This window comes from Nerophis ophidion, linkage group LG07 (genome assembly GCF_033978795.1).
Source record: "Nerophis ophidion isolate RoL-2023_Sa linkage group LG07, RoL_Noph_v1.0, whole genome shotgun sequence".
NCBI classification, from domain to species: Eukaryota; Metazoa; Chordata; class Actinopteri; order Syngnathiformes; family Syngnathidae; genus Nerophis; species Nerophis ophidion.
In genome coordinates this window covers 3737835-3762085 of record NC_084617.1, presented here as the reverse complement: position 1 = coordinate 3762085, position 24251 = coordinate 3737835, and the positions used below count along the sequence as shown (strand labels likewise).

At 44.0% G+C, this 24251-nt stretch overlaps 1 protein-coding gene across 1 annotated transcript in view; it reads left to right on the top strand.

Moving 5' to 3' along the window:
- Nucleotides 1–24251, top strand: part of myo15aa (myosin XVAa) — a 103769-nt gene that overhangs the window by 25021 nt on the left and 54497 nt on the right. Inside the window, exons 11-30 of the mRNA XM_061905204.1 lie at nt 812–925; nt 1958–2016; nt 2856–2979; nt 4528–4623; nt 4682–4813; nt 4876–5001; nt 7618–7695; nt 7764–7909; nt 7973–8018; nt 8080–8204; nt 11546–11663; nt 11730–11905; nt 13419–13503; nt 14283–14336; nt 14411–14492; nt 15756–15892; nt 21011–21106; nt 21174–21409; nt 23715–23893; nt 23976–24048. Of these exons, the coding sequence (XP_061761188.1) occupies nt 812–925; nt 1958–2016; nt 2856–2979; nt 4528–4623; nt 4682–4813; nt 4876–5001; nt 7618–7695; nt 7764–7909; nt 7973–8018; nt 8080–8204; nt 11546–11663; nt 11730–11905; nt 13419–13503; nt 14283–14336; nt 14411–14492; nt 15756–15892; nt 21011–21106; nt 21174–21409; nt 23715–23893; nt 23976–24048 (2282 nt within the window). The remainder of the gene's footprint in view (nt 1–811; nt 926–1957; nt 2017–2855; nt 2980–4527; nt 4624–4681; nt 4814–4875; nt 5002–7617; nt 7696–7763; nt 7910–7972; nt 8019–8079; nt 8205–11545; nt 11664–11729; nt 11906–13418; nt 13504–14282; nt 14337–14410; nt 14493–15755; nt 15893–21010; nt 21107–21173; nt 21410–23714; nt 23894–23975; nt 24049–24251) is intronic.

Here is a 24251-nt window from a genome sequence, read left to right as displayed (position 1 = left end):
TGTATGTATGTATGTGTATATATATATACATACATACATACATAATATATATATCCATCCAACCATTTTCTACCATATATATATATATATATATATATATATATATATATATATATATATTATGTATATGTATGTACGTACGTATGTATGTATATAGATATGTATGTACTGTATGTATGTGTATATATATATATGTGTGTGTGTGTGTGTATGTATGTATATATATTTATGTGTGAGTGTATGTATATATATATGTATATATATATATACTTGGAGTATATATTTAGCTCTAATATAAACTTAAATAGTGCAGTCCTTTTAGAGGTACGCCAGTAAATCTGTCTCGATGATGGCGTTCAAAGCAATGCTCAATCAGCAATTGAATCAGTGAGCTTTTGAATGGACATATATCCACCATGCTGCTACACCGAACTAAAATTAAAACTATTGAATAGAATTTTATCAAAGTATGACTGTATTGATGAGGCAATTCATCACAGCAGAGCATGTTGATTAGCAGTTCCGGAATTGACTGGTCGTCATAATTTTGTCGCTCCCCCTTGTGGTTGTGACCCTGAACAACCGTATAGAATGTTTATGCCAGGGGCCGGCCCTGTGTACGATACATGTAAAATGCACATTTAGTGATCTTGCAATCTCATTTATGACTAAATCCACTAGGGCAGGTTTTCAAAAACTTCAACTTATAAAATCAAATGTAAGTAATATTAAAAAGTTGAGAGCTGCCACCTCAGGTCAGGGCTTTTGGAGATTGTGCAGGTCTCCCTAATGATTTGACTGCGCACTACAGAATGACGGCCAGGAGGTGGCGACAGTGGTGAGTGCTCAGGAGATCCGAGTGGTCGCAGAGCTGCTGCAGATCTCTCCAGAAGGCCTTCAGAAAGCCATCACCTACAAAGTCACGGTCAGTACTCGAATTTGCATTCTTTAAACACATGAAGAGTAATATTTTCATCATCTTCATCCTTGCACCTGCACATCCGCCTCTATTTTGCTTTGTTTAGCTCCTCTACTTGCTCATGTCAATGATTTGACCCCTGACCTCTCACTCTTACCTTATTCATTCATGCATCATTTCCCTGACCTCCTTGGCCAGTGGCTTGTAACTAAAGCACAACATGTTAACTACTGGTTATGTAACTACAAATCACCATTGATGAGGCGGACCTATCGCTTACACGCACACACAGTCACATGACAGTAAATGCGTGTACACTGGGAATTATTTACTGTAATGCTGCTTTGATCCAGTTAGTCGGACAAACTGTTTACCTGCTGAATTTTGTTTTTGTAATTGTGGTTGTTAGTTTGCATGCTTCTATATAAATTAATAGAAAACCCACTGAATTGAAGGTTGAGTTGCTTCAGCTAAAAAAAAATGGTTTGATATTAGTAAGTTATCATTAAATGATAAGAAAATTAAATGTGTGGTATTAAGTGGTGCAAGGACAAATTGTGAAGCAAAATGAAAATTAAATCAAGTGGAAATTGATAAAGTATATGTAACTAAATTATTGAGAATAATAATTGATCATAAATTATGTTGGAAACCGCATATTGAATATATAAAGGTAAACATATCCAAATCCATTGCTATTTTTTATCAAGCAAGACACATACTGAATAAGAAATGTCTGTATGTTTTAAATTATTCTTTTATTTTTCCATATTTAACATATTTTGTTGAAGTTTTGGGAAATGTGCTGATCAAATGTCACTAAAATGATTTAATACATATTTTTTCTTATCTTAATTTCCTGTTGATTTGGATTATAGGTCCCAATATCTCCCTTTTGATATGTTGCGCAAAAATCCTCCCATTTTTGAGGGAAAACAAACTTGAATACTAATATTGTTGAATTTACTCACTACTTTTTTTGACAATTGTTTGCATAAGTGACGTTGCTGTCATCCAAGCCTTTTGTCTTCTGCACAGGAGACAATGAGGGACAAGATTTACACGCCGCTGACTGTGGACAGCGCTGTCGATGCCAGGTGATATCAGCACTTTTTGTTTTTCTTACATCACTTGAAAACTTTGTTTACAAGACATTCATAAACTAAAACTAGGCTCAGTGTTGTGTTGTGACGGGGGAAGAAGACGGCACAGGCAACAAAGGACGTAGGCTATTTATTCAATATAATATTTATTTTGTATATATATATCTAATAACAAACAATAATAATATAAACTAGAGAATGTAGTGTGACAAAAGTCCAAGAGTGTGTATGATGTGAGACTAAGTGTGGGAATTAATTGTCGCGTGTTAGGCGGAAGTCCTGGAGGGGAAAAGCATGCTCGAATGTCCATGAGACAGGCAGGTTGTCATAGGCGTATAGCGAGGCGTCAACAGGTCCGTGTCCAAGCGGGAGGTCGAGGATCGAGGGAGGCAGTCCGGAATCCAGATGGGAACAACAAATAAGACGAGACGCACAGCTCGTCCTGTGGAACGAAGGAAGACTGCAGGCAGGACGACATGGTACACACGACACTAATCAAACACGAGGAAGAAAACACTGAGAGCAAGATTGCATAGAGCACGAAGATCGCTTACGGTACTCCAACAGATGATTACGTTCTGGCGCCGGATAGCAGGTTGAGCAGGCTTATGAAGGCAGGACCTCTCATTAGCGCCAGGTGCGTTGAGTGCTGATGGAAAACAGCTGCTTGCTGCCGCCGGAGTGACGCACGCACGCATGCAGGAGATGAGCCGGCGTGGGGGCGTGTCCCGGGGCTCATTAAAGAGTGCGCATTGGCATTTGCTCGGGTCGTGACACTTAGACCTCTATCAGATAGGTGGTCTTGAATGACTTTGAACCACCTTGTTCTGCAGAGATGCTGTTGCCAAGATCTTGTACTCCCTGCTCTTCCACTGGCTGACAGAGAGGATCAACACTCAGGTGTATCCTCGCCAACACACTCTCTCCATCTCCATCCTGGACATTTACGGATTTGAGGTACCGTACTGTGTCTCTACTCTACTCTTTGTCATGAAAACACTTAATTCAATAAAGGTTTGCGTGTATTAAATCATGTGCAAACTTATCAGCACGTGCAAAGCTGATCTACTAAACGTGTGCAAAGTGGATTGCGTCTGTCAAGTGAGCAGAATAAGGTGTGCAATCCATTTTGTGTCTCTGTTTTCATTAAGTATTTGGCCACCTGCCTTGACTCACATATGAACTTGAAGTGCCATCCCATTCCTAACCCATAGGGTTCAATATGATGTGGGTCCACCTTTTGCAGCTATTACAGCTTCAACTATTCTGGGAAGGCTGTCCACAAGGTTGTGTAGTGTGTTTATAAGAATTTTCCACCATTCTTCCAAACCATTGGTGAGGTCACACACTGATGTTGGTGGAGAAGGCCTGGCTCTCAGTCTCCATTCTAATTCATCCCAAAGGTGTTGTATCGGGTTCAGATCAGGACTCTGTGCAGGCCAGTCAAGTTCATCCACACCAGACTCTGTCATCCATGTCTTTATGGACCTTGCTTTGTGCACTGGTGCACAGTCATGTTGGAACTGTTCCCACAAGGTTGGGAGCATGGAATTGTCCAAAATGTTTTGGTATCATGGAGCATTCAAAGTTCCTTTCACTGGAACTAAGGGGCTGAGCCCAACTCCTGAAAAAAAAAACCCACACCATAATTCCTCCTCCACCAAATGTAGCGTTCTCCTGGCAACCTCCAAACCCAGACTGGTCCATCAGATTGCCAGATGGAAAAGTGTGATTCATAACTCTAGAGAAAGCGTCTCCACTGCTCTGGAGTCCAGGGGCGACGTGCTTTACACCACTGCATCCCACGCTTGGCATTGAACTTGGTGATGTACGGCTTAGATGCAGCTGATCGGCCATGGAAACCCATTCCATGAAGCTCTTTGCGTACTGTACGTGGGCTCATTGGAAGGTCACATGAAGTCTGGTGCTCTGTAGCAACTGACTGTGCAGAAAGTCTTTGCACTATGCGCTTCAGCATCCGCTGACCCCTCTCTGTCGGTTTATGTGGCCTACCACTTGGTGGCTGAGTTGCTGTTGTTCCCAAACTCTTCACTTTTCTTATAATGGAATATTTAGGAGCAAGGAAATTTCTTGACTAGATTTGTTGCACAGGCTGCATCCTATGACAGTTCCACGCTGGAAATCGCTAAGAGCGGCCCACTCTTTCACAAACGTTTGTAGAAACAGTCTCCATGCCTAAGTGCTTGATTTGATACACCTGGATCTCATCATTTGGATGTGTGGCCAAATACTTTTTGGGCAATATAGTGTAGGAGTGCCTCACGTTCTTGACCTGACCTCCTCCAGGGAACTGCGGTCCTGTATAATGATGCTCGCTTGTAATAAAGCAACTTGTGTTTCAGCAAAGCGTCTCCGACGTCTCTTTTGATCCAGCCGCACTGATTGATGCGTGGAATTTGGATCTTAGTAAATCAGGCCGTGTGTGTGTGTGTGTGTGTGTGTGTGTGTGTGTGTGTGTGTGCGCGTTTGCGTGTGTGTTCACAGGATCTAGTATACAACAGCTTTGAGCAGCTGTGCATTAATTATGCCAACGAGTATCTGCAGTTCTTCTTTAACAAGATCATTTTCAGGGAGGAACAGGTAAGCCACTTGCATGTTTGATCAGAAAGCCTTCATCCAACATACTTTTATGATGCAGGAGGAGTACAGCAGGGAGCAGATTCCCTGGCAGGACATTCCGTTTGATGACAACCAGCCCTGCATTGACCTCATCGCCGCAAAGCCTCATGGGATACTGAGAATACTGGACGACCAGAGCTGTTTCCCACAGGCAGGTGATCACACGTGCAAGTGTGTACATTTCCAATCGTAATCAGCCTGGTTGTTGCACAGGCGACGGATCATACCTTTCTCCAAAAGTGTCACTATCACCATGGCAACAGCCCACTGTATGTGAAGCCAAAGATGCCCCTCCCCGAGTTCACCATCAAGCATTTTGCCGGGCGTGTCAGCTATCAGGTATGTTGATCTTCTTTTGGTACACTCGCACAATAGAATTCAATCCAATGAAGGTATCAAAACATGTGCAAAGCTAGTAATCCTTCATCATTGCTGTGAAGTATTACTGAAAATATTGAAAGTTCTTTTGGATCTTGGACTTTTTTTCATTTTTGTACTGTAATATTTTTAGGTCATCATGAATTTCCACATTCTAATTATTAGAACGCCCACAATACTGGGAGGAGGGGATGCACATACAGTCGTGGTCAAAAGTGTACATACACTTGTAAAGAACATAATGTTATGGTTGTCTTGAGTTTCCAATCATTTCTACAACTCTTATTTTTTTGTGATCTAGTGATTGGAGCACATACTTGTTGCTCACAAAAAACATTCATGAAGTTTGCTTCTTTTCTGAATTTATTATGGCTCTACTGAAAACGTGAGCAAATGTGACTGGGTCAAAAGTATACATACAGCAATGTTAATATTTAGACTTACACTTAGACTTAGACTTCCTTTTTATTGTCATTCAAATTTGAACTTTAGAGCACAGATAAGAATGATATTTCGTTACATAAGCTCATGGTAGTGCAGGATTAAAAAAAAAGCTATAAGGTGCATATATAATTAAATAAATATATGTATATAAAATAAATAAATATATATAAATATATATGGATAAATAAATAGATTACTGTACAGATAAATATATTGCACTTTTTCACATGCGTCCACATTTATGGATGTATGTTATATTGTCTTTTTTATTCCAGCGAGTTAATCCATTTTGGGGGGAGTTGAGGGGATAATTTAATCATGATGCATTCAATAGTCTTACGGCCTGAGGGAAGAAGCTGTTACAGAACTTGGACGTTCTGCTTCGGAGGCTGCAGAACCTCTTCCTAGAGTCCAGCAGTGAAAACAGTCCTTGGTGGGGGTGGGAGGAGTCTTTGCAGATTTTCTGAGCCCTGGTCAGGCAGCAACTTTTTGCGATCTCCTGGATAGGAGGAAGAGGAGTCCTGATGATCTTTTCCTTGTCCTCACCACTCTCTGGAGAGACTTCCAATCTGAGGCATTGCAGGCTCCAGTCCAGACAGAGATGTTGTTGGTCAGCAGGCTCTCAATAGTGCCTCTGTAGAATGTGGTGAGAATGGGGGGAGGGAGCTGTGCTCTTTTCATCCGATGCAAAAAGTGCATGCGCTGCTGAGCTCTTTTTACAAGAGCTCTTGTGTGTAGTTTGGGGTCATTGTCCTGTTGGAACACCCAACTGCGCCCAAGACCCAACCTCCGGGCTGATGATTTTAGCTTATCCTGAAGAATTTGGAGGTATTCCTCCTTTTTCATTGACCCATTTACTCTCTGTAAAGCACCAGTTCCATTTGCAGCAAAACAGACCCAGAGCATAATAGTACCACCACCATGCTTGACGGTAGGTGTGGTGTTCCTAGGGTAAAGGCCTCAACTTTTCTCCTGGGTCTTGGGCGCACTAGGGTGTTTCAACAGGACAAGTTGACCCCAAAAGTGGTAAAGGAATGGCTAAATCGGGCTAGAATTAAAGTTTCAGAATGGCCTTCCCAAAATCCTGACTTAAACATGTGGACAATGCTGAAGAAACAAGTCCATGTCAGAAAAACAACACATTTAGCTGAACTGCACCAATTTTGTCAAGAGGAGTGGTCAAAAATTCAAGCAGAAGCTTGTGAATGGCTACCAAAAAATGCCTTATGGCAGTGAAACTTGCCAAGGGACATGTAAGCAAATATTAACATTGCTGTATGAATACTTTTGACCCAGCACATTTTCAGTACAGCCATAATAAATTCATAAAAGAAGCAAACTTCATGAATGGTTATTGTGAGCAAAAAGTATGTGCTCCAATCACTCTATCACAAAACAATAAGAGTTGTAGAAATGATTGGAAACTCAAGACAGCCATGACATGATGTTCTTTACAAGTCTATGTACACTTTTGACCATGACTGTATAATCATTTAGCACTTGCAATGTAGCTGTGCTCTTTTCGTCCGTCGCATGCGCCGCTGAGCTTTTTACGAGAGCTTCGGTGTGTAGGACCAGGATCTTATTGTCAGTTATCTGCACCCCCAGGAACTTGGTGCTGCTCACCATCTCCACTGCTGTGCCGTTGATGATGTGTTGCTGACATTAAATTCTAAGTTCATGATCATTTGGGGTTTTTAATGTTGTTTTAGAGACTTTGAAGGCTACAATGGTGACTCCCATTAGCTGCATCTTTCAAGCATTTTTATCATCTTTAAAACCCGAATAAAAAAAAAAGCCATGTGTTTTTGTCTCATAATGAGTGTGAACGATAGGCAATATTCCCCAAAATTTTGCAGTTCCCATTCACGGGCTGATTTGGAGCAAGCAGACACCAAAATGAATCCAAATATTCCCTATAAGAAAAAACAATGGCTGTATTATTTCAGTGCAGCATGGCAGTTCGAGCCAGTGTGAGACTTTAAGTTGTGCGCTGCATGTTCCACAACATGGCAAAAGTCAGTCAAATGAGCATTATTGTGTTACATCAAGTACTTCATGATATTGATGCAATTTATGATGAACAAAATCAGTCCAAACATGTGACCAGAGACCTCCTTTCTAATCATGCAGGTCTACAAGTTCCTGGATAAAAACTACGATCAGGTCCGTCAAGATGTCCTGGACTTGTTCATTCAGAGCAGGAACAAGGTGAGAATTGTTTTTTCTAAGAATTTTACACAGGTGGGAACTCACTCCTCCTTTTTTGGCTTGTTGAGATGGTGTCAAACCTCTTCCTGGCTCACGCGGAGGTCATAGGTCAGCAGAAAGGGAAAAGCAGCACGATCAGCAGGAAATATCAAGCGTCCACAGTCAGCAGCAAGTTCCAGCAGTCTCTCCTCCAGCTGGTGGACAAGATGGAGAGGTGACCTCGTAAAACATGAGCTCAGTGATGCTTATTTGTCTCACTTTCATCCCTCCATTTCAGATGCAACCCCTTTTTCGTCCGCTGCATTAAGCCAAATAACACAAAGGTAGAACTGAAACAAGTCTGCTGGTGACTGAGTGAACCTTAACCACAAGGTGTGTGTTCAGCATCCAGGTGCCTTTGACGACCACCTGGTCAAAGCTCAGCTGAGACACTCGGGTGTCATGGAGACCATCAGGATCCGCAAAGAAGGCTATCCTGTCAGAATGCCCTTCTCTGTCTTCCTGTTCAGGTAACACACCTTTTTTAAAAACACCCCAAATGTCTTCAAAGGTGTCCCCAATTGATATTGGTCCAATATCACAATATAGGATTTAATCGGCTGGCATGTAAAATCTCAAATTTAAGCGCTCTGATACAAACAGTCACGTAGACTAGAAGCTAACAGCTACACAACAGCTAATCACAAAATAGCGTGCAAGCCAGTTCTTACATTATAGTTGCATATTAATTACTAGGGTTGTAACGATACGTTTACTGAATAAGTACACATGCTAGCAGCGACCGGGCTAGGACAACATGTAAAAGCCGGAGCTGGAAGACCCTACTGCCTCGTTAAGATCTCGCATTTGGGAACACTTTGGCTGCGCGATACAACAATGGAGGACGGAAGTTTGCCGACATTATTCAGCAGCTGCCTCTGACAACACGTCAAGCATGTGTTGCACTTTTCCTGCTTCCGGCTCCCAGACCGTAGTCGAGGAGCGCAGGGGAGACACTCCTCCAGGGCTGATGTATTCCCGGGGGCAACGTCCTTCACTCTACCCGGCAGTGGGTCTCCACGGCTCCGGACTACAGGGTAAATGAAGAATCCGGCGATTAGTTGCAAATCGTGGCTTCATTGAGGTCTTGCACACAGCCAATCCAACAAAACACCAGCCACTTCCCGCACTCATGCTACCGCTCCCTCACCTCGCTCGCCCACACACTCACCTCACATGCTGTCACATATTAAAGGGCCACACACACTACTCTCATAACACATGCTAACCCATTTGAAGTTCACCACCGCATTCAAGCAGCCTCTCCTCGGCGAGTCAGGCAGGGTTAAAGCAATAACAAATGTTTTATAGCAGCAGATTTAAGTCCAAATTGCATTAAAAACTAGATTTTGACCTACTTCTATGGTGGAAGAACAATGAGCCCATATATTCTCTTACTGCCAAATTAGCCAGGCTGGGGGGAAAAGAAAAGTTAATCTGAGGCTGAGTTGACTTGAAACTGTTTAATGTTGCACTTTTTATATGTAGAAGAAACGTTTTGTAATTTTATTTAATCCGAGCAACAACTTGAGGCAGTTTAATGTTGATTAACGTGGACCCCGACTTAAACAAGTTGAAAAACTTATTGGGGTGTTACCATTTAGTGGTCAATTGTACGGAATATGTACTGTACTGTGCAATCTACTAATAAAAATCTCAATCAATCAATCAATCAATCAATCAAAAAAAGCACTTTATATGTAGAAAGGTTTTGTTAAGAAACAATTTATCTTATTTAGTTTTTATTTTATATATGTTGACCACATTAACCCTGGCAATGGACCCTGTGTGTATATGTATGTTATGCCATTGTTTACACATTTGGTAAATATATAACCAAAAAATTTATATTTTGTTGTTTTCTTTCTGTACCGAAAATGAATCAAACCGTGACCTCTAAACCGAGGTACGTACCGAACCAAAATTTTTGTGTACTGTTACACCCCTGTTAATTACTCATACAAAATCGCTAAGGCAGAAGCTTATTAGAAATCATCCAGTAACAAACATGTCCGCATCATTATTTGAACTTAATTAATTACCGTGGCCTTTAGGTGTGCGCTCCCTTGACCATTTTATTTCAACTTATATGGAAATTGCTTTTTTAAAATTGTTCTTATCGTTCACCGCGTTAACTTTTTCCCATCTTTTGCAGGGCGCCTTGTGGCGACCCATCAGCGTTCCTGTTCTGTAACCCTGTACACTGTTGGTCTAATCTTGAAAGGGTCTGTGCTGAAAACAATGTTTTGTTGTATTTGTGTGTCGCTGTCTTGCGGCTCCAAGGATATGCACGTCAAAGTATCCAAGCGTACAGAATTTGACAATAGATTTAATGTTTTTTCAACGGACACGCTTTCTTTCAAGACTTTCCAGTCCCTCTCCAAACTTCCTACCCTTCCTGCACCCGGCCGCTCACTTTTAAAGACAACAGATGATTTGATTAACACGTACCACCTGTGAAATCTAATCACCTGCCAGCTGTGTCTCGCCGTCAGCACTTGCCCCACCCTTGCCCGACGGTGCTCGCCTCAGCACCATGGACAGCGGCGGTGACTTTTGCTCCAGCAGGCAGCGCTGGCTACATCTCCCCCCACAATAAATACATACCTACCAACGTACCTTAAAGGCTGGTTAGGTCTTAAATCAATTTAAGCCAATGCTTCATGAGAATATGATTTAAAGGCCTACTGGAATGAGATTTTCTTATTCAAACAGGGATAGCAGGTCCATTCTATGTGTCATACTTGATCATCTCGCAATATTGCCATATTTTTGCTGAAAGGATTCAGTAGAGAACATCGACGATAAAGTTCGAAACTTTTGGTGCTGATAAAAAAGCTTTGCTTGTACCAGAAGTAGCAGACGATATGTGCGTGATGTCACGGGTTGTGGAGCTCCTCACATCTGAACATTGTTTACAATCATGGCCACCAGCAGCGAGAGTGATTCGGGCGGAGAAAGCGACTATTTCACCATTAATTTGAGCGATGATGAAAGATTCGTGGATGAGGAAAGTGAGAGTTAAGGACTAGGAAAAAAAAAAAGACGATACAGTGCGAGCGATTCAGATGTTATTTGACACATTTACTAGGATAATTCTGGAAAATCCCATATCTGCTTATTGTGTTTCTAGTGTTTTAGTGAGATTATATGGTCGTACCTGTACAACCTAAAGGTCGGCCCCGCACCTTTCTTCAGCACTAGTCGATGGGTGGTGGCGATGCCCATCTCTGCCCTTCGCAAGGGACCCTCTTCGAAACACGATCTTTTGAAATGATCGCTGCATAATACACTGTACTTTGTGTGTGTGGTCCAATCCAACCGTGTTCGCTTGACCGCTCTGTTCCATAGTAAAGCTTCACCGTCATCTTTCGGGAATGTAAACAATGAAACACCGGCTGTGTTTGTGTTGCTAAAAGGCGGCCGCAATACACCGCTTCCCACCTACAGCTTTCTTCTTTGATGTCTCCATTATTCATTGAACAAATTGGAAAAGATTCAGCAACACATGTCCAGAATACTGTGGAATTATGCGATGAAAACAGACGACTTATAGCTGTGAACGATGCTGGAACAAAATGTCCTCTACAATGCGTGACGTCACATGCACGCGTCATCTTACCGAGTCGTTTCAGCAGGATACTTCGGCGCGAAATTTAAAATTGCAATTTAGTAAACTAACCCGATCGTATTGGCATGTGTTGCAAATTTGAGATTTCATCATTGATATATAAACTATCAGACTGCATGGTGGGTAGCAGTGGCTTTCAGTAGGACTTTAATGCATCTTATTATTTGTGTGTGTCATCAGATATAAGTCCCTGGTGGGAATCCTCCAGCTTCCAGCAGCGACTGGAGACAACTGTGTGACGCTCCTCAGTAAACTGTGTCCTCTCACAGCAGGAGACTACCATGTCGGGGTCACAAAGGTCAGCTCCTCCTGTTGTGATGCAGTATTCTCACATCACCCTCCTTAACATTTGACTTTACTGCAGTTGTTTGTGAAGGAAGCCATCTACCAGTTGTTGGAGTGCAAGCGGGAGTGCTGTCGCCAGCTTGCTGCGCTCACCTTGCAGCGCTACGCTCGCATGTACTTGGTCAGGAAACGCTATGTGGACCTGCGCAACATGATCATTGGGCTGCAGGCGCATTGCAGAGGTTTTCTCACAAGGTGGGGCATTGGATCTTGTTAACTGTATTGAATCCACATCTTGTTAGATGTGTTCTGTAATGCACAGGCAAGGAACATGGTCCTGAAGCGATGAAAACCAGTTGATTTAAAAGATTGACTATATTGCCAAAAGTATTTGGCCTCCTGTCTTGACTCACATATGAACTTGAAGTGCCATCCCATTCCTAACCCGTAGGGTTCAATATGATGTGGCTCCACATTTGCAGCTATTACAGCTTCAACTATTCTGACGGGGTGGGGGGTAGGCCACGTAAACTGACAGAGAGGTGGTCAGCGGATGCTGAAGCGCATAGTGCAAAGACTTTCTGCACAGTCAGTTGCTACAGAGCTCCAAACTTCATGTGGCCTTCTAATTAGCCCACGTACAGCACGCAGAGAGCTTCATGGAATGGGTTTCCATTGCCGAGCAGCTGCATCTAGTCCAAGTCCAATGCAAAGCGTGGGATGCAGTTGTGTAAAGCACGTCGCCACTGGACTCTAGAGCAGTGGAGACGCGTTCTCTGGACTGATGAATCTCGCTTTTCCATCTGACAATCGGATGGACGAGTCTGGGTTTGGGGGTTGCCAGGAGAAGGCTACATTTCGGACTGCATTGTGCCGAGTGTGAAATTTGGTGGAGGAGGGATTATGGTGTGGGGTTGTTTTTCAGGAGTTGGGCTTGGCCCCTTAGTTCCAGTGAAAGGAACGTTGAATGCTCTAGGATACCAAAACATTTTGGACAATTCCATGCTCCCAACCTTGCGGGAACAGTTTGGAGCGGGCCCCAACATGACTGTGCACTAGTTCACAAATCAAGGTCCATAAAGACGCGGATGACAAAGTCGGGTGTGGATGAACTTGACTGGCCTGCACAGAGTCCTGACATGAACCAAATAGAACACCTTTGGGATGAATTAGAACGGAGACTGAGAGCCAGACCTTCTCAGTGTGTGACCTCACCAATGCCCTTTTGGAAGAATGGTGAAAAGTTCCTCTAAACACACTCTGCAACCTTGTGGACAGCCTTCCCAGGAGAGTTGAAGCTGTAATAGTTGCAAAAGGTGGACCCACATCATATTGAAATCTATGGGTTAGGAATGGGATGGCACTTCAAGTTCATATGTGAGTCAAGGCAGGTTGCCAAATACTTAATGAAAACAGAGACACAAAATGGATTGCACACCTTATTCTGCTCACTTGACAGACGCAATCCACCTTGCACACGTTTAGTAGATCAGCACTTTTGGCAATATAGTGTATGACCGTAATTAGTTCATCGCAATTAACGCTATAATTTGACAGCCCGAGTAGCAATAGCACTGTAATGAAATTTGATGGGGATTTTTTACTCCAATGATTCATTTAGACGAGAGTAAATATTACAATATTAGTATCTGTAGTGCAATCACATCAATATTTCCAAAGTACATTCATCGAATGACTATAGTTGCAAAATATGTCACAATTGACAAAAGGTGTGATCTTGACATGAATAGTGGGTTTCGTCCTTTAGGAGACACTGTGTGAAAATGAGGAACAACCTGGTTCGCTTCCGATCCCTGGTCCACTTGTACGTCAGCCGTAAACGACACATCAAGGTATGTGATAGAACGGGGGTCGGCAACCCGCAGCTTTAGAGCCGCATAGCGCCGCCTTAGTGGCTCTCTGGAGCTTTTTAAAAAAAATTATGAAAAATGGAAAAAGATATAGGGAAAAAATATATTCTTTGTTTTAATTTGGTTTCTGTAGGATGACAAACATGACACAACCATTCTCTGATTGTTATAAAGCACACTGTTTATATTAAACATGCTTCACTGATTCAAGTATTTGGCAAGCACCGTTTTGTCCTATTAATTTTGGAGGTCTTTGAACTCACCGTGGTTTGTTTACATGTATAACTTTCTCCGACTTTCTAGGACGTGTTTTATGCCACTTCTTTTTCTGTCTCATTTTGTCCATCAAATGATAAACGTTGTGCATGAATGCACAAAGGTGAGTTTTGTTGATGTTATTGACTTGTGTGGAGTGCTAATCGAGCATATTTGGTCCCTGCATGACTGCATCCTAATTGATGCTAACATGCTATTTAGGCTAGCTATATGTACACATCGCATCATTATGCCTCATTTGTGGCTAAATTTGAGCTCATTTAGTTTCCTTTAAGTCTTCTTAATTCAATTTATATCTCATGACACTATCTGTATGTAGTATGGCTTTTAAATTAGTTTTGTGGCTCCAGACAGATTTATTTTGGTATTTTTGGTCCAATATGGCTCTTTCAACATTTTGGGTTGCCGACTCCTGTGATAGAACCTTAACATGCTCCTGTTTTTTTTTTAACAAATGGAATGATCGTTGTGATCTTGATCTGCAGATGAAGGTGGTCGCCCACAGGAAAGCTGAGGAGGAGATGAAGAAGAGAGAGATGGTATACACTTCAAGTTCTTCTCACACTACTGCACTTCAATGATAGTTGAAGGTCATCTTGCACTAACATGACAGGATGTGATGAAGAGGGAGGTGGTGAACGTCACACACTTGCTGATCCCAGCACAGCTTGGTGCTTTACTGCAAGCAGCAGCAGGTCTGTATGCATGTACTCTAGTACACTATATTGCCAAAAGTATTTGGTCACCCATCCCAATGATGAGAACCAGGTGTCCTAATCACTTATATCAAATCAAGCACTTAGGCATGGAGACTGGTTCTACAAATATTTGTGAAAGAATGGGCCGCTCTCAGTGATTTCCAGCGTGGAACTGTCATATGATGACAGCAAATTCAGTCGTGAAACTTCCTTGCTCCTAAATATTCCAAAGTCAACTGTTGGCTTTATTATTAGAACATGTAAGAGTTTGGGAACAACAGCAACTCAGCCACCAAGTGGTAGGCCACGTGAATGCTGAAGCGCATAGTGCAAAGAGGTGGCCGACTTTCTGCACAGTCAGTTGCTACGGAGCTCCAAACTTGATGTGACCTTCCAATTAGCCCACGTACAGTACGCAGAGAGCTTCATGGAATGGGTTTCCATGGCCATGCAGCTGCATCTAAGCCATACATCACCAAATCCAATGCAAAGTGTGGGATGCAGTGGTCTAAAGGACTCTAGGGCAGTGGAGACGCCTTCCCTGGAGTGATGAATCACGCTTTTCCATCTGGCAATCTGATAGACCAGTCTGGGTTTGGAGGTTGCCAGTAGAACGCTACATTTCGGACTGCATTGTGCCCAATGTGAAATTTGGTACAGGAGGAATTATGGTGTGGGGTTCTTTTTCAGGAGTTGGGCTTGGTCCCTTAGTTCCAGTGAAATGAACTTTGAATGCTCCAAGATACCAAAACATTTTGTAGAATTCCATGCTCCCAACCTTTTGGGAACAGTTTGGAGCGGGCCCCTTCCTCTTCCAACATGACTATGCACCAGTGCACAAAGCAAGGTCCATAAAGCCATGGATGACAGAGTCTGGTGTGGATGAACTTGACTGGCCTGCACAGAGTCCTGACCTGAACCATATAGAACACTTTTAGGATGATTTAGAACGGAGAATGAAAGCCAGGCCTTCTCCACCAACATCAGTGTGTGACCTCACCAATGTACTTTTGGAAGAACGGTGGAACATTCCTATAAACACACTCCTCAACCTTGTGGACAGCCTTCCCAGAATAGTTGAAGTTGTAATAGCTGCAAAATGTGGAGCCACATCATATTGAACCCTATGGGTTAGGAATGGGATGGCACTTCAAGTTCATATGTGAGTCGAGGCAGGTGGCAAATAGTTTTGGCAATATAGTGTATCTTCTTATGTACTCGAGTGGAGTATGTACTCTGGTATCTTCTCTTGTCTCCCAGTCAGGAGAGAGTTGCACTACGACTGCTTGGCTTTGCTGCAGGCTCCTCATATCCAGGAGTCGTCCTCCAGTCAACTCACTCTGCCTCTGGACATCAACAACTACCCCTTTGATCACTACGTGCTGAGATACTTCCGAGTATGTTCCAATACACTCTTCATATTTTACAATCTTCTAGATCAGGGGGGCCCATTAAGTCGATGACGGAGGTTGTGTCAGACGGTGGTGGAGGGTGTGTTAGTCCATGGCGGAGGGTGTGTCTGTCCTTGGCGGAGGGTGTGTCATTCCATGGCGGAGGGTGTGTCTGTCCTTGGCGGAGGGTGTGTTTGTCCATGGCGGAGGGTGTGTCTGTCCTTGGCGGAGGGTGTGTCATTCCATGGCGGAGGGTGTGTCAGTCCATGGCGGAGGGTGTGTCAGTCCATGGCGGAGGGTGTGTCAGTCCATGGCGGAGGGTGTGTCAGTCCATGGCGGAGGGTGTGTCAGTCCATGGCGGAGGGTGTGTCAGTCCATGGCGGAGGGTGTGTCAGTCCATGGCGGAGGGTGTGTCAGTCCATGGTGGAGGGTGTGTCATTCCATGGCGGAGGGTGTGTCTGTCCTTGGCGGAGGGTGTGTTAGTCCATGGCGGAGGGTGTGTCTGTCCTTGGCGGAGGGTGTGTCATTCCATGGCGGAGGGTGTGTCAGTCCATGGCGGAGGGTGTGTCAGTCCATGGCGGAGGGTGTGTCAGTCCATGGCGGAGGGTGTGTCAGTCCATGGCGGAGGGTGTGTCAGTCCATGGCGGAGGGTGTGTCAGTCCATGGCGGAGGGTGTGTCAGTCCATGGCGGAGGGTGTGTCTGTCCATGGCGGAGGGTGTGTCTGTCCTTGGCGGAGGGTGTGTCTGTCCTTGGCGGAGGGTGTGTCAGTCCATGGCGGAGGGTGTGTCAGTCCATGGCGGAGGGTGTGTCAGTCCATGGCGGAGGGTGTGTCTGTCCTTGGCGGAGGGTGTGTCAGTCCATGGCGGAGGGTGTGTCAGTCCAAGGTGGAGGGTGTGTCAATCCATGGTGAAGGGTGTGTCAGTCCATGGCGGAGGGTGTGTCAGTCCATGGCGGAGGGTGTGTCTGTCCATGGCGGAGGGTGTGTCTGTCCTTGGCGGAGGGTGTGTCAGTCCAAGGTGGAGGCTGTGTCAGTCCATGGCGGAGGGTGTGTGTGTCCTTGGCGGAAGGTGTGTCAGTCAATGGCGGAGGGTGTGTCAGTCCTTGGCGGACGGTGTGTCAGTCCTTGGCGGAGGGTGTGTCAGTCCAAGGTGGAGGGTGTGTCAGTCCATGGCGGAGGGTGTGTGTGTCCTTGGCGGAAGGTGTGTCAGTCAATGGCGGAGGGTGTGTCAGTCCTTGGCGGAAGGTGTGTCAGTCAATGGCGGAGGGTGTGTCAGTCCTTGGCGGAGGGTGTGTCATTCCATGGCGGAGGGTGTGTCTGTCCTTGGCGGAGGGTGTGTTAGTCCATGGCGGAGGGTGTGTCTGTCCTTGGCGGAGGGTGTGTCATTCCATGGCGGAGGGTGTGTCAGTCCATGGCGGAGGGTGTGTCAGTCCATGGCGGAGGGTGTGTCAGTCCATGGCGGAGGGTGTGTCAGTCCATGGCGGAGGGTGTGTCAGTCCATGGCGGAGGGTGTGTCAGTCCATGGCGGAGGGTGTGTCTGTCCTTGGCGGAGGGTGTGTCTGTCCTTGGCGGAGGGTGTGTCAGTCCATGGCGGAGGGTGTGTCAGTCCATGGCGGAGGGTGTGTCAGTCCATGGCGGAGGGTGTGTCTGTCCTTGGCGGAGGGTGTGTCAGTCCATGGCGGAGGGTGTGTCAGTCCAAGGTGGAGGGTGTGTCAGTCCATGGTGAAGGGTGTGTCAGTCCATGGCGGAGGGTGTGTCAGTCCATGGCGGAGGGTGTGTCAGTCCATGGCGGAGGGTGTGTCTGTCCTTGGCGGAGGGTGTGTCAGTCCAAGGTGGAGGCTGTGTCAGTCCATGGCGGAGGGTGTGTGTGTCCTTGGCGGAAGGTGTGTCAGTCAATGGCGGAGGGTGTGTCAGTCCTTGGCGGACGGTGTGTCAGTCCTTGGCGGAGGGTGTGTCAGTCCAAGGTGGAGGGTGTGTCAGTCCATGGCGGAGGGTGTGTGTGTCCTTGGCGGAAGGTGTGTCAGTCAATGGCGGAGGGTGTGTCAGTCCTTGGCGGAAGGTGTGTCAGTCAATGGCGGAGGGTGTGTCAGTCCTTGGCGGACGGTGTGTCAGTACATGGCAGAGGGTGTGTCCGTCAATGGCGGAGGGTGTGTCAGTCCATGGCGGAGGGTGTGTCAGTCCATGGCGGAGTGTGTGTCAGTCCATGGCGGAGGGTGTGTCAGTCCATGGCAGAGGGTGTGTCAGTCCATGGCGGAGGGTGTGTCAGTCCATGTTGTTTTATCACTAACATATGCATAGCTTTCTCTGTACTGCACTATTTCTTTGTTTTTATTGTTAAATACATTTTTACCTCTACCTTTACGCTAAATCTGCCTTCTCTGCAACCTGGGGTCCAGACCAACAACACCCAAGCCAGAATGTCCTCTTTAAAGTTATGTGGGAACTAGGTCCTTTTTGCAAAACCCTGGTCACTGATAAACAATTGACATAGACAAATGAAATCTAAATATAAGCAAATTCTCCCGAGTTGTTAAAATATTACTCTCAAAGTAAAGTAGAAGTTAATGAAGTAGTAAAGTTTGTTTGCTTCAAACACATTTTGATAATATTTGATAATATGCATTGTAACAAGTAGAAATGTTCTGTAACTTTTATTTCATTTTAACTTAGTTGTTTTATAACGCCCCTACTGTTTTGATTATATAGTAAAACATAGAATAATATACAATTTAATATATTTTCTTGCCGCGGATACATTTTTTGTTGCTTTTTATTTTATTGTAATAATTAGAGATGGGTATCATTTACATTTTAACCAATACCCGTGCAAAATCTCTACTTTAAAAAATGGCTTAAACTGTGCCCAAAACGGTACTTAAAAAAATGAAAAGCATGCACATTTTTGTAAAATAAAATAAAAAATATATATATATATTTGAAAGAAAAGTCACATTTCAATTTATAAATTAAATCAATAACTAAGTAATATGTTCAAAATAGGAAATCAAATCTGCAACAAATTATCATAATTATTCTAGCAATAACAGTACCGGTACATGCAAAAAAACGCCTTACTTGAGTTGTAATGTTTGATTATAATTCTTGGTGTTCCTGAACGCATCATTTGTGACCATCACTGCCTGCCTTGCTGAGCTGTCTGATCCATTTGCATAACAACTTCCTGCTGTGCTAAAAGTTAAAGTACCACTGATAGTCACATACACTAGGTGTGTTGAAATTACTCTCTGCGTTTGACCCATACCCTTGTTCCACCGCCTGGGAGGTGAGGGGAGCGGTGAGCAGCAGTGGTGGCCGCGCTCAGGAATCATTTTGGTGATTTAACGCCCAAATCCAACCCTTGATGATGAGTGCCAAGTAGGGAGGCAATGGGTCCCATTTTTATAGTCTGTGGTATGACTCGGCCAGGGTTTGAACTCGCAACATACCGATCTCAGGGCGGCCACCGAACAGGTGGATTTTGGATTTTACATATTACCACTTGGAGTTGTAGAAAATGTTACAAAAATAACAAAGTATGTTATTTTTCCACCACTCTCGCCCCATGTCTCCGTCGCTTGGCTTTTGGAAAAGGGCCCAAATGGCAAGTCTCGGACCCTTTGCAAGTCTGGAGTTTTTGTGTTCATATATGCTGCCCCCATGAGAGCTTAATTTGAGAGCTGATTTTTTTCTCTCTGTTCTATACACCTCCATAACTGTACATTGTATGTCTGCTTTTGGACGGTTGTACTGATAACTCATCTCAGGGTTTATGACAATAAAGCTCTTCTATTTTAAATGTCACCCAGAGTCAAAGCTACGATGAAAATGGCAGCTTCAAATTTAAATATAAATCAATCAATCAAAGTTTATTTATATAGACTTAAATCACGAGTGTCTCAAAGGGCTGCACAAGCCACAACGACATCCTCGGCTCAGATCCCACATCGGGGCAAGGAAAAACTCAACCCAATGGGCTACAATGAGAAACCTTGGAGGGGACCGAAGATGTGGGGACCCAACACCGTGGGCGACCGGTACAATGGACGTGGAGTGGATCTAGTTAATAGTGTGAGAGTCCAGTCCATAGTGGATCTAACATAATAGTGTGAGAGTCCAGTCCATAGTGGATCTAACATAATAGTGTGAGAGTCCAGTCCATAGTGGATCTAACATAATAGTGTGAGAGTCCAGTCCATAGTGGATCTAACATAATAGTGTGAGAGTCCAGTCCATAGTGGATCTAACATAATAGTGAGAGTCCAGTCCATAGTGGATCTAACATAATAATGTGAGAGTCCAGTCCATTGTGGATCTAACATAACAGTGTGGGAGTCCAGTCCATAGTGGATGTAACATAATAGTGAGAGTCCAGTCCATAGTGGATCTAACATAATAGTGAGAGTCCAGTCCATAGTGGATCTAACATAATAGTGTGAGAGTCCAGTCCATAGTGGATCTAAGAAAATTGTGAGAGTCCAGTCCATAGTGGATCTAACATAATAGTGTCAGAGTCCAGTCCATAGTGGATCTAAGATAATTGTGAGAGTCCAGTCCATAGTGGATCTAACATAATAGTGTGAGAGTCCAGTCCATAGTGGATCTAACATAATAGTGAGAGTCCAGTCCATAGTGGATCTAACATAATAGTGTCAGAGTCCAGTCCATAGTGGATCTAAGATAATTGTGAGAGTCCAGTCCATAGTGGAGCCAGCAGGAGATCATATTGAGTGGAGACAGGTCAGCAGCACAGAAACGTCCGCAACTGATGCACAGATGAGTGGTCCACCCCGGGTCCTGAATTTGAACAGCTAGCGCGTCATCTGTGGTCACCTAATCTGTGCCTTCCTTCTCCACAAAGGAGCAGAAAAGTGACGGCAGATCAACTGGTCTAAAAGGGGGGTCTATTTAGATGCCGGAGTATACATATGAGTTTTAAGATGGGACTTAGATGCTGAACAATGTGAATGGATAAAAGTTATTTTAATATTTCAGGTCTAATATTTGAGGTTATTAGTTGATACCTCTGCGAACCATCATTTTTAGACAATAAAGTGGTTTTATGCATGATAAGGAAATGCTCTATTGTTGTTTATCTTGGCACTCATAATGTAATTCCTTGCGGCAGGAGCCCAAGTTTGGTATGTTGATGGCCCCCTTGGAGACACCCCTTACTTGCATAGAAGAGGACCTCAAGGGAGAAGCGCTGCAGATTTTCAACATGGTAGGTTGACCCCAATTATAACACCAGCCCAAAAGGTAGTGTGACTTGACCCCAATAACCACTGCAGATACTGCGCTTCATGGGGGACCCTCACCTGAACGGCGCGCAGGAGAACATGTTTGGCGATTACATCATCCAGAGAGGTCTGTCCTCTCCAGGGTTGAGGGACGAGATCTTGGCTCAGGTCGTCAACCAGGTGTGGAGGAACGTCAATGGCGACAACGCGGAGAGAGGCTGGCTGCTGCTGCTTGCATGCGTCTGCTGCTTTGCGCCGTCACCGCTGATGGATCCATATCTGCTCAAGTAAGAACGCGGATACAACTTTGTCACACCTGTCCAGAAAACAAGACATTTTGTCGGTAAACTTGCATGGCTGCAATATTTGTGGCACCAAGATGCAGGAACCAGGAGAACGATTAGTTTTGATTTAATCAAAACAAAAAGGGCTTGGTGATGTATCGAATATACTCGGTATATCGCGGGTTTGTCTCTGTGCGATGTAGAAAATGACTATATCGTGAGTATATGTTCTCAGGCAGTTGCTTTTAGCTGCAGGCATTACACCACAGGCTTCTATAACTCTGTGCTTCTCTGTGCTTCTCACGGAGAGATAAAACAAGCGCAACTTCTTACATACGTCACACACCCTCGCCGAGCAGAGATGTAGCGGCGTGGGTAAAGTTAGTTGTGGTGCAAACGGATTGGTGCGAGTGGTAATACGAGAGAAAGAAAGTGCAAATTTGGTAACGAAGGAAGAAGAACTAATTCCCCAAAAAACAGCACAGGGTCCATTGTCTGGCGGTGGTTTGGGTTCAAGTGGGAAGATGTTGAACAGACAACCGTAGTACGTCAAGTATGTGGCAAAGGCGTCGATGCAAAAAGTAGCAGCACTACTCATTTGTAGCATCATTGGAAAAGTCACCCGCGAGAGAATAGAGGGTATCCGCGGATCCTTAAAAAGTCTTAAATTCATGTATCTAAAATTAAGGCCTTAAAAAGTATTACATTTATTAGAAATTCCTAAAATGGTCTTAAATTCAGTACTCACTGGTCTTAAATTGTCGGGCCAGTTTTTTGTTTTTTTTCAGGGCACGTCTTTGAGTAAAAGTGAGTGATTTCAACTCAGTCATTTTTTCTTTGTATCTCTTCAAGAGATACAAAGAAAAAACGAGTGAGCTGAAAAAATAGAGGCAGAACTGGTGAATGAGAACAGCCAGCTGAAGCTCAACTGAGACTCATTTGAGTGTGTGTTCAGTGTTTTGTTGTTGATGTTATACTACTGTTTTGCACTTTTATTGCACTATTATTGACCAAATGTAATTTATTTTTACCCTCACCTCGGTTTTGTTTTTACTGGCATTGGTGTTGGTTTATTTGTTTTGGATGTCAAAGTTTTTGGATCCCTCAAGATTTTTGATAAGCTGTTTGGCAGAGTGCTGCTTATCAGTTTGTTTATTAATAAACATACAAAAAGTAAACTTGACTGATTGTCATTGAGGTTGTAGTACAGTGGGATCCCCAACCGTCGCTTATATTTATAGATGTTTTATTATTTTTTTCGGTCTTAAATTTCAGTCAAGGTGGCATTAAAAAGCTCTTAGAAAGTCTTAAATTTGACTTGCTGAAACCTGCAGATACCCTGGAATAAGAAGTGCTTGAAACTCCGCATGTCAAATTTTCCGGCCGGTCCCCATCCATCCATCCATTTTTTTACCACTTGGGGTGCCACATCCAACAAACTGCCAAAGCAACCAGTACTGACCCAATTCAGCCCGGCGTCTTCCATTTCCAGATCAACACCGTATGAAAAAAATAGTCAACAACAGAAAGAGATAACGTCCGCAAGAACCTACCACATAGTGAAGGACATACACTATTTGTTTTCCTATTATGCAGCTCATTTTTATTTGACACTTATTGAAATATCTTGTGTGACGTCATGCACAAAAGTGCACTTTATTTGTTTTAAACTATTGTAGTGGCATTCTGTACAAAAAGTGCACTTTAGTGTTGTTTAATATGTCATCTTAGTGACATCATGCACAAAAGTGCACTAATAGCTTGTTTTAAAATGTCTCTGACAGTCTTGCACTTTCTGTTTTGGAAATGACATGAATGTTTGTGCCACTGCTTAACTGTTTAATAAGTACACTTTTTGTAAATTGACTTGGTTGTGATTTCCCTCTCTGCATACATTAAAGCAGTATGAAGAAGAATGTTTTAATGTAGACACATAGAATCATCATACTGCTGTGATTATATGCATCGAGTGTTCATTCAAAGCTAAGGCAAAATATCCAGAATTATGATGTGGCCTAAAAATATTGGGATATTAATAAAAGGCCATATCGCCCAGCTCTAGTCATGCATAACAGGTCCAAACATAAAGCAATTCTCGAACATTGCGGCGTGCGCGAGGCTGGCATAAATAGGAACATGCTGATTGGCCGCAGGTGTGGACCAGCTACAAATCAACAGCAGGTGAGGGAAAACACAGGAAACACAGGAAATGGAAACAAAACAAAAGCACTGACAGGAAGTGAATAAGAAACAAGGAAACAAACAGACATGAAGTGACAGATCAACACACGTTTATTTCCTTCCATAGGTTTGTTTCTGACCACGCCCCCTTTGAGTGCCAAGCATTGCTGCAGCACAGACTCATCCAAGCCAGTGAGAAGATGCAGCTTAGCTGGGGGTCAGCGCGCACCTACCCGCCGTCCTTGCTGGAGTGGACGGCCAACAGGAAAAAAGCTAACATTGTGTTGCATCTGCATTGTTTTGACGGTAAGCAAACAATGTGTGGCCATTAGGTACTTCAGTGTTTGGTTTAATGGTGATTTAACTGAAATGATTACTGTCCCCGCAGGATTGTCTTTCCTGTGTCCTGTGCATTCCTGGACCAGCGGCGAGGATTTAGCAGGAGACATCTTACGCCACAGGTGCTTAAACGACGTGTTCTATTAGGCCTCGTTTACACTGTTATCCGGGGTAAATCCCACCTAACCTTATCCGTGTCCACACACAACAATGCCACTGTTTAATAACCCCTCCCCCGCCCCCTCCGTCCGCCAGCGCAGACCCAGTACGCATGCGTGGAAAATTCACATGTCATAGTCACACCCAGTGTTGTTTTGTGTGAAAG